Raw genomic sequence first — 17,050 nt, 5'->3', positions numbered from 1 at the left:
TTGAAGGACAGGGGGACCATTTTCACTTTGGTTTTTGAGTTGGCATTTTCAAAGTTTTCGAATGGGAAAAAGAAGGGTTTTGCTTGTTCAGATCCCATAAAGATTGGATAACTATTGGTGTATGATTTGTTTGGATAAGCATGCCTTGGACGTCTTCGTCACCCTCTCAATTATTTATTTAATATTATACCAGTATCTTCCAATATATTAGTATTTGATATCCGAGCTGCCAGCAATCCTGGAAGAAAAAAACTGAGTGGAAAATAATTTTACGAGATGATGTGGAGAACTGATCAATGGATATGCCTATGAGAAATAAAGACAAAAGCCAATGAAGTGTCTTAAGGTGGTTTAAACCGTAGTAAATACAAAGGCCGGGAGAAAAATGGCCTGGTTAATCCGTAAGCATAATCTTTATCCTAGAAAACATTGAGATAACAGATTATATTGAAGGTTTAATTTTCTGACATCTAAACGTTAAATTCAGGATCCAAAGCTCGATTGCTTGTATCAGCAACAAGGCCATTGCGGGCACCTGTCGACTCTTTTCATTGCTCACATTTCTCTGATCTTACTGATCACTCTGTTTGCAGTTCCCCAAGGAAATGGCTTCGTTCAAAGGCAGTACGTTCCTTTTTCAGCTTGTCCTTTTTCCCAGCAAAAGTTGTACGTATTTTTTCTGTTTTTCTTTCTAACTGATATACTTGGATAGATGAGATTGAATGATGTGGATGACACCCAATCAAGATCATCGTCTTCACCCCAGATCAATAGGTATCTGACTTCTGAAATCTGTTTTTCTGGTTATTCTAAGAGATTAGTCATTAGATGTTAAAATTCAGTGCTTGGTCCAGTTAAGAGTCCAAGCACCGATTGAACCGAACGATCAGTGTATAGTTTCAGCAGTTGGTCACTTTAACCAGTTTAGCTCTGTAAAGAACGGAAGCAATATGGACCTTGTTAGGAGGACTGGTGTTCTTAGAATTTCATCTTATTTGTTGCCAGTTGGTGGCGGTGCCATACGTCAAAAGAGTAGTTGATTCCGCAAATTTTTGCTACCGTTGAAGCTTTAGATTGATTTAATATGGACCCAATTTTCCTTTTCCAATCCTTCCCATTCCCACCTATTTCCCTCCTGTAAAATAGAAAACCTGGATGATGATTTCAATTGATGAAATTCCACGGCCAGCATCAATGCATCTATAACTTTTGCTTACAGTAGGATAGTTCTTCTTTCCATTAAATTTCCTGGTATTTTCAGTTTTGCATTGCCTACTTTAATCATAGCCTTCTCCATCTACAGGAGGCCCCCAGTTTCACAGTTGGAGGTTTCAAGCAATTCCCTTGCTCTACACGAATTTGCTGGCTCTGAAGTGCAGAATGTGAATAATTCTGGTGTCAGGGTGGACTTGTTTGATGAGTTGAAACAGAGATTTCTGAGTTTTAAAAGGCACAAATATTTGTAAGTACCACTTAGCAGTCTGATTGTAAATGAGGTTTTCCTTCATGTGAAAAAAAAAAGGTTATTTTTTTTGTATGCCTAGTAAATTTTCCCTTTCAAGCAGGGAAGAATTGGAGCATTTTCAAACCCTTAAAGAAGCTCAATCACCCAAGGTTAGAAGCGAACTCTCTTTATCTCTTATCCATCACTCTCTTCTAAGCTTTCTATATATATAATCCTGTTTTTAGTATGATACTATCTGTTTCACTGTGTCTATCAAACTTGACCGATTACTAACAAGTTCAAAAACAGTTCATGGTAATTGCTTGTGCAGACTCCAGGGTATGCCCTTCTACGATTCTTGGATTTCGACCTGGAGAGGCCTTCATGATTCGAAATGTTGCAAATCTTGTTCCTCCGTTTGAGGTATTTGGCCCATGGTGCTTAACTTTACTAAAACTCTTCTCCTCCATATCCTTATCATATTCAATTGTAACTGACATTAATGGATTTCTAAATATCAAAGCATGGAAAGCATATAATCTGCCTTATTCTTCACAACATATAACACCGTTCGTTATTTTCCTGTTCACCAGAATGGACCATCGGAAACTAATGCTGCCCTTGAGTTTGCAGTAAAAACTCTTGAAGTAAGTGATTATTTGCAAGATACATACCACGTTTTCTGTTTCTGTACGACAAAATTTCCTCGAATGTGCTTATGAACAATGCATGTTGGAACTGCTGAGTTGTCGGGCATAACAACTTTTCCTTTTCCATGATGAAGCTTAATTCTGGTTATTTCTAATTTGGGTCTGTTGCTTAATTTAAAATGTAGGAAATGCTCCATTGAAAAACTCTAGTACTAGTATTTAACAGGTTTGAGTTGGAGGAGGGCATGCTCACCACCTATATAATCATATAAAAAGAGAAGAAGAAGCATTCATTGTCTAAACAGATTGGGAGGCTTATTCATTAACAATGGAGGATTCGATGCAAAATTTAATGGTTTTCCCTGTGAAGCATTGATTTACTTGCTTCTGAATGGGCTGCGTGATCTGAATGAATTCAAAATGTAGATCAGAAGCAAACTTTTGTCCATGTCTGTGTCTCTGATATACCATGTACTTGCTTAATTTGGATATAAAAATGGTTTTTGCCATCAGTAGGTTGAAAACATATTAATCATTGGTCACAGTTGCTGTGGAGGAATTCAAACCCTTATGAGCATGCGAGACGATGGAGACTCAAGGTGACGATACATAACTCCTCTTAATTACTCATGGTAAATTTCCTGCTATGGTTTCTCATTGGAGCTTGTTTTTGTTCTGAGCAGTTTTATCAAAAGCTGGGTTACAACAGGGAAAGTTGCCAAGTCCAGAACAGAAGCTGCGGCAAACCACCTTAGCTTTGATCAACAATGCAGACTCTGTGAGAAGGTCAGCACTCTCTTCTTAGATCATCATTTCAAAATTCTGTACCGGAAACTATGTTAATGGAGGGATTATATTCAACATCAGGATTCCATTGAATTTTGTTGCAGGAATCCATAAACCGCTCACTACTGAACTTGCTAACATATTCCTGGATAGAAGACAAGGTGAGGGAAGGACTGCTTTTTGTTCATGGAGGATACTATGATTTTCTGAATTGTTCATTTGAGAAGTGGACGCTTGATTTCAAGGGAAGCAGTGGTGAAGAAGGGGCCAGGCTCTTAGTCAAAGATCAAGAACTTTGGTGCTGATTGTCTTGCCTTTGTATCCATCATAGATGGAAATCTTCCTTCCCGTAAAGATCGAAAATGTAAATGAAATTGATTTGAAGATCTTCATAGGGACTAATCATTGTTATAAGACCAAAAAAATTATACCACTACTATGCCACATTATAATACAGATTTTTGTGGAAATGAATTGAACCACATTGCATTTTGGAATTGTTAGATCGATCTTGAACTCAGTTATGTAATTGTGGAATTGAATCGGTGGTAGATTTGGACAGTGTAGGTTAAATATTGAGGTGAATATGATCAATCTTGCATTTTCAATTTTGTTAATGTACAATGTTTATACACTATCACTTAATCACATGGTGTTATTTTATAAACATGCAAAAGGTAAAAGTTCAAAAGTCATTCAAATGCTTTTAAAATTAGGAGTAGTTATTTTTAAAGTTTTCAACTTTTAAATTTATATAATAAGAAAGTGAAGGTGTTTGATTTAATGATTAATATATTTATATATTAACAGTATATATAAAATATAATTTTTTTAAATTTAATTAAATACATTTTACTATTCAATTTATGATATATTTCAACAAAATTGTTTTAATTAAATCCGAAACTTACATCTCACCCTCCTAAACCTAAAGCAATTAAAATAAAACGTATAATTTTGATACTTACATATGCATCCGGGGTAAAAATAAAGTTTAAAACCTTAGGGGTGTAAATTAAGTTTTGAAGGCATTTAGGGGGTCAAAGTATAATATTCATAAAAGAGGTTAAAAACACATGCAAAAGGAGAGAGAAACAGAAGAAAACAAACCTCAACTTGAAAGGTAACATCAAAGCTGCACAAACACAAAGACAAATTAAAACAGAGCTGCATTTGCAGGGAAAAGAAAACCGGGAGGAGACGAGTCGAAAGCCCAAATCATGATATCTCAGTTCTTCGTGCTCTCTCAGCGAGGCGATAACATAGTTTTTCGCGATTGTCAGTCCCCTCTTCTTCTACTCTCCCCCTCTTACTTTCTCTCTGGATCTAAACTTCAATTTCTTTTTTATTTTTCCCTTTTGCTATATATTTTTCTCGTTGAAAGCTCGCGATATAGGGTTTCTATTCAGATCCTTTACTTTTAAGTTTTTCTCAATAATTTGCGCGATAATTGAGTTTATAGATCTGGGTTAATTCGTAGTCGATCCTTGTTCAGTTCAATTGGATAGAAAAATATATGATGTAAAACGATCCTTCTCCTAGGCTGCATTTCAATATATAATTTTTGCTGATTTAGCTCTCATTTTTTGCCTTTATTTTTCTTTCCCTTGTCGAACCTTAATTTTCAAGTCCATTTGGATCAGCTGTCATTGCTTCTCTATTGATAAACGAATGATTTGAGCTTTGAATCGATTTTTCATGTTAACTTTCTGTAAAATTAATAGGAATAATGGGCCTTGCAAACTATATAAGGATTTCTGGATAATGAAATTCATGATGCCTCTGGAAATTTCTTGACGTTTTTATGAATTTTCATGATTGGCACTTAAACATGTAGATTAATGCAAGATAATTAAGATTAGCAGGTATATATTTTCCTTTGATTTGATTCTATTGAAGGGAAAGATTTTTACAGTCCAAGACTTGTTTTTGCCTTGACACTAATAAACAATTGTTACTGCAGATCGTGGTGAAGTAGCGAAAGGAAGTGCAGAGATATTCTTCCGTAAAGTTAAGTTTTGGAAAGAGGATGGACAAGAGGAGGCACCCCCTGTCTTTGTAGGTATTATCTTACTAAAGAATGTAATTCAGGCAGTATATTTTTATACAGGTGGAACAAATGATTTTGCGTTAATGGAGTAATCTATGTATTTTATCTCTACATGGTACATATACCTATTTATATGTTAAATTTTCTCGATTGGTTCATTCACTTCCTATTTTTTGGTTCAATGGCCCGTTTATTTTCTGATGGATATTTTATTACTTGATTATTATAGTATCCAAGCTGATGCAATGCTCTAATTGTTTTATATATTTCTTTTTGATCGATAGAATGTGGATGGTGTGAACTACTTCCATGTGAAGGTTGTTGGGCTGTTGTTTGTTGCAACCACAAGGGTTAATGTGTCACCATCTCTTGTCCTGGAACTTCTGCAAAGGATTGCTCGTGTCATTAAAGATTATTTAGGGGTTTTAAGTGAAGATTCACTGCGGAAAAATTTTGTACTTGTGTATGAGTTGCTGGACGAAGTCATTGTAAGTTTCTTTTCATACTAAACTTTTCAGTGCTATATTCTTACTATTTTTTGTGAAAAGCTGCTGCTCGTAGCCAACGACGAAGGGATTATTGCATCAGGGGTTAGCTCAAGAAGTCAATATTAGTTTATAATAGACTGCATTTTAGAATTTATTTCTACATTAGAAAAATTATTTTGCTTCCAATGAAATATGCTAAACTTTTGTTACTCTGGTGAAGTATTCACTGTTCTTCAGAAAAGATTTAAACTGACCCTCCCTACTGTTTTTTTTTTTTCAAAAGGACTTCGGTTATGTGCAAACAACATCTACTGAAGTTTTGAAGTCCTATGTGTTTAATGAGCCAATAGTGGTTGATGCTGCGCGTTTGCAACCTCTTGGCCCTGCTGCCATCTTTATGGTATGATGAGATTACGTGATTATTAACCTTCAAATAAATGGTACTCTCTTTTTTATCGACATGCACTTGTGAAGCAATTGATTTCTCAAATTTGGATGCATGCAGCAAGGATCCAAAAGAATGCCTGGGACAGCAGTTACGAAGTCTGTTGTAGCCAATGAGCCTGGAGGTCGGAAGAGAGAGGAAATTTTTGTGGATATAATTGAGAAAATCAGTGTCACATTTAGCTCTAGCGTGAGTAACTGCATTCTTTTTATATTTGGATTCAACATTTTAAATTGTACAAAATTTCGAGTCATCAGACATTTATAATCTAATACTAATGCATACAATCACTAGTTGAGTTGAGTCAGGCCAACTGGGCATCATTAAATATTTGTGGCTGAGTTGAAATATTATCTTATTTGGTAGCTTGTTTTTTCGTATTTGTTCCCATTCTCTCTCTCTTTTTGAATAAACTTAAGTTAAATAACTACCATTCTGTTCTTTCTCTCCCCATTTTCAAAGTTCTCTCTCTCTCTGCAGTGGTTTATTTGCAGTTAATAAAGTTTTTAAACAAAAAGTTTGCAGTCCCACACATAAACAGACTCCCATGATGTAGTGCATAATTGTATGAACCACAGTTAACCAATTCAATGATGTTTTAAACAGGGATATATACTGACTTCCGAGATTGATGGCACTATTCAAATGAAAAGTTATCTGACAGGAAATCCAGAAATCCGGTTAGCACTTAATGAAGACCTGAGCATAGGAAGAGGAGGGGGATCAGTCTATGGTACTGCCTTCGCACATTCTTAGTAATTATACAGTTTTGTTTTTGAGAATCATCTTTCTATAGAGAGGATGCCTTCAAGTTTTCATCGCGAATATTTAACTGAAACGAAGGCTCTAATATATGAGATCTGTGTTGCCATGTGAGGTATATTTTTTTAATGAGCACTATTGCCAAGTTTTTGTGCTTGATGAATTATTTTTTTTAAGGTTGCTTGGGAGGATTATTTCCTTTTCTTGTTTGAGTGTTCTGAGATTCAGCCATGATTCTCAATTTTAACATGTTGCAACTATAGTCTTTGATATGAATTTTCTTGGCAATATCATTTAACCTACTTTTTGTATCTACCTTTCACCCACTGTTTCAATCCAGCGTAATTTTTTAATAAGCAGTATTGCGAATTATTGTAATTGATTTTGTGCTTGATGAAGTTATTATTTTAAGGTTGTTTCAAGAGGATTGTTTCATTTTCTTGTTTGAGTGCTATGATATTTAGCCATGATTCTCGACTTTAACATGTTGCAACTATTATCTTTGATTTGAATGTTCTTGGCAATATCGTTTTCACCCACTATATCAATCCAATGATTTGCCATTCTACTGGGTCCGCTTGTTGTGGCAGATTATAGGAGTTCATCCGGTGCAGGGCCAGTGATACTCGATGATTGTAATTTTCATGAATCAGTGCGTCTTGATAGTTTCGATATGGACAGAACTCTGGCTCTGGTGAGTGAAACTTAGATGATAGCATCTAGAACATTGTGCAGAGATTTGTAGGGACTATAAATATTTTTTGCATCATTTAGGCACATGTTTTCATTCTGCTATTGTCTTTCAGGTACCACCAGATGGTGAATTTCCTGTCATGAACTACAGAATGACGCAGGAATTCAAGCCTCCTTTTCGTATTAACTGTTTAATTGAAGAAGCAGGACACCTTAAGGTGAGCTTGTATTTCTTGACTTCCATACATCATGATGGTTTCATTACATCCTTTTTTTTCCATACCCATAAGCATGTAATATTTCCTAAAATATTAACGAGATGAAAAGAACTTATTTTATTTACGAATTCGTTTAGTTCTATAATAAATTTGAAATTATTGAGCATTTTCCTGCTTCACTTATTTATACTTATGCTTTGCTATTAAAATTTTAGGCAGAAGTAATTCTTAAAGTACACGCCGAGTTCCCCTCGAACATTACCGCAAACACAGTTGTTGTGCAGATGCCACTTCCTAAATATACTACCAGGTATTTTCCTTTTCCCATCTTTTATACTTGGTAAATTTTATGTTGATTACATCTTTTATACTTGGTAATTTTCAGAGCTAGTTTTGAGGTGGAACCTGGAGCTGTTGGGCAAAGAACAGATTTCAAAGAAGCAAACAAGAAACTAGAATGGGGTTTAAAGAAGGTAAAAATATTTTACAGATGCTTTGAGAAGTTTTCACCATCAAATACTTTCGGTTATGTGATAGCTTTTTCCCTTTTGATGTCTTAATCATGATTTTGCTATGCTTGGCAGATTGTTGGTGGATCGGAACATACACTTCGTGCAAAGCTGACATTTTCACAGGAATCACATGGTACATATCATCCATAATTTATTATTTAAAAAGAATTTCTTTTTCTAAATTTTGTCTTTCTTGATGTGATAAGCTCATTTGAGAATGTGTTAAATTCATTTTTCATTGATGAAATATTTATGGTTTAATTCAGCAAACATCACGAAGGAAGCTGGACCAGTTAGCATGACTTTCACAATACCGATGTATAACGCGTCAAGGCTTCAGGTAAAGATACTTAGTGCTGGTTGCCTAGTGTGGGTTGAGACCTCCATATTTTGGCTGATAACAGCAAAAGTTTTATCAGATCTATGATAAAGCCTGGGATGGAAGAGGTTAAAATGTAGAAGCTATATCATCTACCAGATCTTTATTCTTGCCATCTAGAATGCTTTGTTAAGATGATTTTAAGTCAACAATATAAGGGCTGTTGTTTAGTAGTGAAGTCATTTATTCAAGCAGTTTGATAGCACAGAGAACAAGGATTGAAGTATCAGCAATGTTTCTAAATCCTAATTCTATTTTCAAAGTGCTTCAAAGATTCCTAACATCAAAATCTCTCCTGATACAGGTGAAATACTTGCAGATAGCAAAGAAATCTAGTTCCTATAATCCATATCGATGGGTGAGATATGTTACTCAGGCCAATTCATATGTTGCTCGAATATGATATGGTGGAATCTCCATTCTTTTGTATGTTTCATATATGTCGGCTCCTTGGTGTCACTTTATTTTTCTGAACTAGATTATACTTTTTTGCTGAATCACACCATATTTTCAAGTTGTATCATCTGGTGAAATTTATCTAATTTGTATATTAGTGATGTTGAATAGAAAATCTAGCACAATTTTTTCCCCTGCTGGTTATGAGAGAATTCCAACTGGTAAAATATGTTATTTAAGAAGCCTTTCTGAACCCATGCTATCAGAGCAACAGGTAATCTACTGTCTACTGCCTAATATTTGAATGAACGTTAAGCATTGAAATTTCTATTAACTTTGATAGAATTAGTTCCAATTTAATAATTTTTGGAAATTATATTTCAACTCCTTGGAATAGAGCTGTTCACCCAACGTTGAACAACCCTATTTTTGCAATTACTGCAAATGTTGCATGGTATTAACATTCTACTGTTAGAAACGAAAACAAACTTTCCATGCTTTTGCAAAGGCATGCTTGCCTCATTACCTTGCATACAGCCTCTTTCTGATTTTCCTACGCAGGAAATTCCACCTCTTACGCACCAAGTGCCTCGTCTTTGAAGCTGAACTTTCCCGACTTCCAGATATCCGACTTTCCTTAACCAGGTTTGCCCGTTCTAAAGGCTGAAACTGGCTGCTCTCGTCGAAGCCTGAAAGACCAAGATCAGCTCCAGGGACCAAGCATTTTCTCTTGCTTAAGCTCGAAAGCCTAATTTCTACCCGCAAAAGTTGGGTTTCTTTACTGGACCTAGTCCCTGGCAGTGCTTGCAATATCATAGTCCAAATGTTTTAGTCGACAAGTGTCAGTCCATGATTGTGCGCTTTCCTTTTTCTTTTCTGTGTCATCCCCCCTTCTTCCGCAGGGATTCAGGGAATGAGGCTAATACTATTTGTTACCTGTGTCTCCTTTTTGTTCCTGCTTGGCTTTAATCTCCGAATTATCCCTATAATAGCAGGATTTGCACTAAGTCAGTTATCCTAAACTTGTATTATACAATCAGTTAAGGACACGCGGAGCACCCATTACCTTCATTTTGACAAAAACAAATGCTTTTCCATCTAGTAATCTGATTCTTTTTTTCTTTAAAATATTCTTACTTTGCCATCATTAAGGCATTTCTTTGGATAATTTTTTCCATTGTTGGTTGCTAGTATTATTCAATTATAGTAATTCCACATCCGACAACTTAATCCAAGTAACCAATGAGAGCTGTCCTGGGTAGAATGTTTTTCGCGGTTCAAGACTCTCTGACAGAATATGTTCCCATAGTCAAAACTCAAATTTGGCACCTATAAACTCCCTAAATAAAATAAAATATGATACGAAGAATAGTCAAATGAAAATAAAACTAAAATATTCCATCATTCTCTAGAGAACTGCTTCAACTCTGATTATGCCCCTCCCCCATGTTATTATATTACACAAACTTAACGGTCAAACTAGTCCATCACTTGGGTATTTCATGTCGTTATTTTATTCAAGCAATAGCTCACCTCTGACGTGGGCAACCCTTTGTTTTCTTCTTTAGTTTTTTCTCGATTCTCTTGGTGCCAACCCAAGCTTTGTAATTAGATGCTGTATTTATCTAGCTACACAAAGCATTGTTGGTGTTTTTATGTGTACCCCAAACTTTCCATTATTCCTACAAACATTTTCACTAAATTTCCTTTAACTTTTAAAGTTTATTATTTTACTTAGTTAATCTAAATCGACTTCGTAAAAAATGAGTTGATTTTAAGTGTTATCTCGTGATTTAATAAACATTTTTTTAACTTTCACACTTTATCTTATACAAATCAAATTAAATATCTTATTTTTAATTGATTTAATCAGATAGATAAGACATGTAACTTCTTTCGCTTTTGTATTAATGAGGAAATGACTAAAAGGAGCCCTAGATGATTGAGATGACGCATATTTCAACTCTATAAAACTATTTAATTAACCTAGTGGCTAATCCAGCTTCTTTCTTTTTTTTTTCAATAAGCCTCATCAAAGGCAGCTATTAACTATCAATCCTTGTTGTGTGTTTTATTCATTGATAAGTAAATATTTTTCTTCGGTGTCATTAAACGGTGAAGGAAAACGCGCATCATTCTCTCTCCCTCCCACCAATTCGCTCACCCCTTTATAACAAAGTCAAATGATAAAATAATAGGAAAAACGAAAGCCGCCCTTGGAAACCGATTGCAAATGCGTCAAACACGTACGGCAAATAACAAAGAATTTGGGTTTTTTTTTTTTGTCTTAAAAAATAAAAGAAATTAAATATGGATAAAATTATAAGTTAATCCATTGCTAATTAGGGCATTATGCAGCAGGGAAGGCATAACATTTTTTTTATTTGCTTTACACTTTATACCAATCAGCACAGAAGGGGAACTACAACGTCTGAGTCAAGCTTTCACCTTTTGGCTTTTGCTTTGTCTTTAAAATCTGTTGTTTCAAAGCCAATATTTCCTTATTTATGCTGATGTTTTACTTTCCGATGCTGTTGCATACATGTCTTATTCGATTTTAGTTACTCAAACAGGCAAATTCTGCTTTTTTCCTTATCCTTTCATTGCTTTGTCCGTCATAAAGTTATCCCATGCTTTGGACTAAAGCTTTTGCTATAAATTTCATTTCTCAAAAATAAAAAAATAAATTCATAAAATTATAATCAAAATACGCATACTATTCGTGAATAGTCGAATACTTTAAAAACCAACAAAATAACTCTAATCTTGTTTTATTATCTCAACTTAAAATGTTTCATTGTCTATAAAGTTTATAATCCAAAAATTTGTTCAAATATAAGAATGGATCATGCTCATAAATGGGTAATAATTAGTTAGAGATATGGAAATTAATGAAGAAAAAAAAATTGGAAGAAACAAGGAAAAAAAGTAACGACGGGGATGCTCCCCAAAATATAGTAACGAATCTGAGTTGCTATAATAAATTAAGGATGATGACTTGGACCATATAGAATGGGGTAGCCTAACTTGTCAAGTTTTCCCATACTTTTCCATGTGGGTGCTACGTAGCTGCACGTTCTTTATCCTTTAAAAGAGTAAGTTTCAACTAAGATTCTTGGGCAATCAGCTTCAACTTGTTATGCAATCCTTATCTTGGCACCCAGCTGCCTTTTTTTTTTTTTTTTTAGTAAATAACCCGGCTGCTTCTATCCACCTACATCAATAGTCTATGGTCAGATTCATTGTTTCCACTATAAACTTTTTTTTTTATAAAAAAATAAAGAAGAAATTGCATTCTTTCTCTCTTCGGACGATACATCAATTCTCATAAATAGTATTTTAAAAAAAAATTCGTTTTTTAATGATATAAATAACGTATTTTTAAAGGGATATTCGGGGTGTTAAAGATTTGGGATTTCAATTGGAATTATGAGATTAATGAATGAGTTTATAAGATGTAAAAGAATTGCTTTTCTTATGTAGTTTAAGATCTTATATATATATATATATAAAAGATGATATACTTTATATGTGTAGTTTCTTGCAATACAATGATTAAGAAATATAGTGCGAATAATTTTTTAGATTTAAATTAAACCTCGGTTTCTCTTTTTATTCTCAATGAAATATTTATATTATTGTTTTAGAATGTCTCCTATTAACGTAATTTTTTAAAAATGGGAATCCTTTCTTTTGGATATTATGTTTCATTAAAATACTAATTTTAGGTAAGATTTTTTAATTTTTATATTACTTTAAGGGTAAAATTTATAAAAAAATTAAAAAATCTTTTATTTCTTACAATTTTGTGACATTTAAAAAATAAATAATTTATCATCCAAGTTAACAGTGAAAAGAAATAGCATTTCAATTGACTTTGTGATATATATATATATATATATATATATATATATATATAATATTACTTTAATTTAGGAAATAATCATAAAAGGGAAAGTGAGAGGAAAATGTAGTCAAATAAAGGTAACTGTTAAGAAAGACCCCACAGGACCAAACCCTACATACGGTATGCGTACTCAAACCTACACTTGAATTACAACAACAGTGAAAGAAGAGAAGGCTAATTGTTTTGGTATATAGCACGCGACAGGATTTCCTTGGGCCCACTTTTGATATTTACTTTTCACATTTCTCTTTTTTTTAAAAAACAAAAAAGAAAAAAGAATAGCAATCTTCTCTGACTTTTGGGGTTTGCATAAAATTCCAAAATGTGCTTCTTAAGCAAAATGATTGTAAGCCTTGAATTCCCTTGGATCGAGTCATGTAGTAGTGCTAATGCATATACCCAATTTACCCACCACACAACAAAAGGAAACGCCATTTCCATTTTAACATATTAAGCACATGAGAATAGAGAAGGTAACCCCCTTCTTGTCAAAGTAAGTGAGCTGAGATTTTCAACATTTTTATGTGAGAGAGAGAGAGAGAGAGAGAGACAGCAGTCTGGGCTAGGTAGACTTAGACACTCGGGTGCGGACAGCATTATTATCATAACAGTAGAGACAATAAAACATCAAACAAAGATGAACCAAAAAGGAAAGAAGGGAAGAAGAAATTGTGGTAAGCCCAAATGAATGGAGCTTAAAAAATGGAAAAATAAAAAGAAAAAAAAGGAAGGGCATCCCCCATGACCCAAAAGAAGAACATCAAGGAGTCATTGTCAATCCACTCGGTCGGAAGTCGGGAGGACCCAGAGGCCAAAACTCTTCTCCTCTCTCTCTGTCTCTCCTTTCAAACTTGAAGAAAAACAAAGGCGGTGGAATACTTAGCTAACCAATGTCCCATACTTTCCCATTTTGTCAATTTCTTGCATCTCTCTCTCTCTCGTTGGATGTGTGGACCCTACTTTACCTCCAACCAGCGGCGCCATTAGTCTTTACTTGGTTTCAAAGCTCACCCACCTGCCGCTTCCCCCATTTCCCATCTCCCCTTTCTCTCTCTCTCTCTCATCCGTTCCCATTTATTATTCCCCTATAAACAAATCCAAACGCCACACCTCTCTTCTTTCTACACCTCCTTTCTCTCTCTATCCCTCACAGTTTTTCTTCCCCCACAGCCCATCTCCCCTCCCATGCCATCTTGTTGCTTCTCTTGTTCTTTTCTTGCCTTTTCAATTTCTTTCCCCTTATTTTATTACAAAATCTCACATCCAAAATCGCACCAATCATACATATAGACAAAGAAATTTATATTTTTTTATAGAAAAAAGAAAAAATTTAGGAGCCCATTTCAAAAAAAAAGAAAAAGAAAGCAAATCCCCGCACAACATGAAAGGTGAATATGTAGAAACCAAAAATGAGAACCCCAACAACATGTTTTCTAAACTCCACCACTCTCATCAACAGCACCAACACCAAAACCACCCTTTCTCTCATCACTTCCAACTCTCTCGCGATTCCCAAACCCCTGACTCTGAAGACACCAGTCGCACCACCACCCCTACCACCAAGGACCCCACCACCAACCACAACTCCACTCTCCCTAGTGGTGGCGGTGGCGGTACTAGCGGTGGCGATGGAGCTACCATCGAAGTCATTCGAAGACCAAGAGGCCGTCCTCCAGGCTCCAAAAACAAGCCGAAACCACCCGTCATCATCACTCGCGAACCCGAGCCCGCCATGAGTCCTTACATTCTCGAAATCCCTGGAGGAAACGACATCGTTGAAGCTATCTCCCGTTTCTCTCGTCGCAAAAACATTGGCATCTGCGTACTTACAGGATCTGGAACCGTTTCGAACGTAACTCTCCGTCAACTTTCAACGACTCCGGGAGCTACCATAACTTTCCATGGCAGATTCGACATCTTATCCCTCTCCGCCACGTTCCTACCTCAAACGACGTCGTGTCACATGCCGAATACGTTCTCTATCTCTTTAGCGGGTCCTCAAGGACAGATCGTTGGGGGGTTCGTAGCTGGCTCATTGGTAGCAGCTGGCACCGTGTTCATAGTAGCTGCTACTTTTAACAACCCTTCGTATCATCGGTTACCAGGAGAAGAAGAAGCGAGGAATACAGTGTCGTCAGGTGGTGGTGGTGAAGGACAGTCGCCGCCTTTGTCTGGTGGCGGTGGAGATAGTGGTCACGGTGGTGGGGTAGATTCTTGCGGGGTTTCGATGTATAGTTGTCATTTGGGTGGGTCAGATGTGATTTGGGCTCCAACTGCTAGACCACCACCGCCCCCACCGCCTTACTAATGAGGTCGAAGTTGTAGTTTATTCAGTTCTTTCCTTTTCTTTAATTTTATTTCTTTGGAGAGCACTGTGAATTAATGGGAGTTATCTAATCTTTTTTTTCTCTTTCTTTGTTTTTCTTTTTGGGGTTATGTAGTGTTTTATTTCGTCATGATATGATCATTAATTATCTTTGTTTAATCTTAAATTATAAATTTTAAGTTAATTGATCTTCTATTTAGCAGTTAATCTTTTATTCTGGATGAAATGTGAATGGGTTTGAGCTGATAGAGCAAAGTCACTGGCTTTGAGCTAAGAGGTGAAGCCGTGGAAAATCTTCTTTAACGAGCGTATGGATTGTCATACGTCAAAATCTAACGTTCTTCTGGTTAAACTGGTTAAACTGGTTTGCTTTCATCGTCACTGTTTATTATTACATGTTAGATATTTGCCGAATTCTTTGCGGTGGCCTGCCTTTTCCCATTTTATTTATTTGATATTTTGGTTGCAAATGGGAGAGCTTTGCTTTGAAGTTTGAAACTGATCAACATATCTCTGCACTCTTCTGCAGCCACTGGCTGAAGATAAATGCTGATTCGATTGATCTTTTCCTTGGCTCTTTTCTTTACCTTCTTCATTTAGATAAAGCGTGTGCCAGAAGAAAACATGGCTAGGGTTATGCCTGCCAGTTTTCTTTTCAGTCTAACAGGGAAAAGAGGAGGGAGGAAAGACGAAAAAAGAGGGTTTGGAGTTTTTGCTTTTGCCCAATACACTCTTGAAAGCTCTCAAGTCATACCCCACTTTACTATTTTTTTTTTCTTTTTCTTTCTGATCATCTGTGTACTTTGGTTTGTCTCTTTCTAATTGGATCTTTTCGTCGATGGGAAAAAAAGAAAGAAGGCATGATGAAAGCAAAGCAGGGATTGGGGGTGCCAGGGCTCATGGCTTTCCTCTCCGTAAACTCTTTGGTTCTTGAGCTGCTGGTTACCCTGCTGCCTACTGTCTACTGTCAACAGCTTCTCACCCGAGCGAGTTAAATGACACTTGTGTTTGGCCCTGAATGGTCATATTTCATGGAGATAAGACATTTATTGCCTGATCCTGTCAGTTTTTTTTTTTTCTCTTTCTTCAAAGTTATGTTGGAGATTGTTTCTTATCATTGTTTGCCTCTTCGGGTTTTCTTTCTTTTCTTTATCAGTTGAATGTTCCTTCAGGTTATATGATTGGAAGGGTTTTGGCATTAATACTTGAATTTTAAGGGTTTCACCATCATCTATTAATGTTTTCGTACAAAATAGAATAGAGGAAATACTTACGCATGCATTACATGAATTGCATTTTCCTGGCAGGTTATTATAATTTTCTTCTTCTTCTTTTATTTATTTATTTTAATTAAAAACAATGAAGACAGGCTATCGTATTATACTAAACTTATAACATGATTCATTCCCTAGGCCACAATTTGCAGTTCCCTAAGAATATTCCTCACTTTTATGTCTCATCATTTGTATCTTGTTTCTTTATTTTATAAGCATCTTTTTTTAATTATTTTTTCCTAAACTTTTTATTAAGAAAAAAAAAAAAAGAGGGAATGTAAACTTCTTGCCAAGTGACTCAATCATGCAGGGTCAGAAGTATTCAATGACTGGACAATTAACGGGCATTAATTAGGAATGCAATACTTCAGTTTCCTTCAATTTCTGACCCAGTTTTTTTTTTAAAAAAAGAAAGAAATATTACATGCTTCAATTTCTGTCCTTTACATAGAATTCAAATCATGTTCTAACCTCTTGTAAAAAAAAAAGAGATTTTATGAAGTATGTATCATGCTATGGCAGAATAATAATATAAAAAAGAAAGCAAAAAAGCTTGATTTAGTCTTCATTATCAATTAAGCTTAATTATTTTCTCCCCAATATATCCAAGCAATTAATAGGATTTTTGTTTCCAATTAATGGGTTAATGATCAAGAGTAGATTATCTTCTAAAAGCATTATAATATCAGTTATTTTTCCCCCTTTCTCCCCTTATTATTT

General features: G+C 35.3%; 3 protein-coding genes across 3 annotated transcripts; all 3 read left to right on the top strand.

The window, feature by feature from the left end:
* The first annotated feature begins 210 nt into the window (after positions 1-210).
* Positions 211-3,383, top strand: LOC18591799 (beta carbonic anhydrase 5, chloroplastic-like). Its single transcript, XM_007018149.3, has 10 exons — positions 211-401; positions 488-624; positions 713-774; positions 1,304-1,462; positions 1,566-1,614; positions 1,754-1,867; positions 2,038-2,091; positions 2,611-2,693; positions 2,778-2,880; positions 2,985-3,383. The coding sequence occupies exons 1-10, from the start codon at positions 386-388 to the stop codon at positions 3,183-3,185; spliced, it is 978 nt and encodes a 325-aa protein (XP_007018211.2). The 5' UTR covers positions 211-385; the 3' UTR covers positions 3,186-3,383.
* Positions 3,384-3,994: 611 nt separating this feature from the next.
* Positions 3,995-9,065, top strand: LOC18591570 (Clathrin adaptor complexes medium subunit family protein). Its single transcript, XM_018125971.2, has 13 exons — positions 3,995-4,158; positions 4,844-4,938; positions 5,215-5,418; positions 5,702-5,818; positions 5,924-6,052; positions 6,470-6,596; positions 7,216-7,319; positions 7,432-7,536; positions 7,752-7,846; positions 7,922-8,009; positions 8,121-8,181; positions 8,315-8,388; positions 8,732-9,065. The coding sequence occupies exons 1-13, from the start codon at positions 4,101-4,103 to the stop codon at positions 8,828-8,830; spliced, it is 1,356 nt and encodes a 451-aa protein (XP_017981460.1). The 5' UTR covers positions 3,995-4,100; the 3' UTR covers positions 8,831-9,065.
* Positions 9,066-13,784: 4,719 nt separating this feature from the next.
* Positions 13,785-15,240, top strand: LOC18591797 (Putative AT-hook DNA-binding family protein). Its single transcript, XM_007018147.3, has one exon. It carries the CDS (start codon positions 14,112-14,114, stop codon positions 15,036-15,038), a length of 927 nt encoding a protein of 308 aa, XP_007018209.2. The 5' UTR covers positions 13,785-14,111; the 3' UTR covers positions 15,039-15,240.
* The last annotated feature ends 1,810 nt before the right edge of the window (positions 15,241-17,050 follow it).

Source organism: Theobroma cacao, chromosome 8 (assembly GCF_053813885.1).
Source record: "Theobroma cacao isolate CCN51 chromosome 8, ASM5381388v1, whole genome shotgun sequence".
Taxonomy (NCBI): Eukaryota; Viridiplantae; Streptophyta; class Magnoliopsida; order Malvales; family Malvaceae; genus Theobroma; species Theobroma cacao.
This window is presented reverse-complemented; position numbering and strand designations above follow the sequence as displayed.

Excerpts from the sequence above, each read along its gene's own strand:
- LOC18591799 (XM_007018149.3), top strand. Across the intron at positions 1,615-1,753 it reads AAGAAGCTCAATCACCCAAG|TTCATGGTAATTGCTTGTGC; the intron begins GTTAGAAGCGAA and ends GTTCAAAAACAG. Across the intron at positions 2,881-2,984 it reads AATGCAGACTCTGTGAGAAG|GAATCCATAAACCGCTCACT; the intron begins GTCAGCACTCTC and ends ATTTTGTTGCAG.
- LOC18591570 (XM_018125971.2), top strand. The coding sequence starts at position 4,101 with ATGATATCTCAGTTCTTCGTGCTCTCTCAGCGAGGCGATAACATAGTT. Across the intron at positions 5,419-5,701 it reads AGTTGCTGGACGAAGTCATT|GACTTCGGTTATGTGCAAAC; the intron begins GTAAGTTTCTTT and ends TTTTTTCAAAAG. Across the intron at positions 8,389-8,731 it reads ATAACGCGTCAAGGCTTCAG|GTGAAATACTTGCAGATAGC; the intron begins GTAAAGATACTT and ends CTCCTGATACAG.
- LOC18591797 (XM_007018147.3), top strand. The coding sequence starts at position 14,112 with ATGAAAGGTGAATATGTAGAAACCAAAAATGAGAACCCCAACAACATG.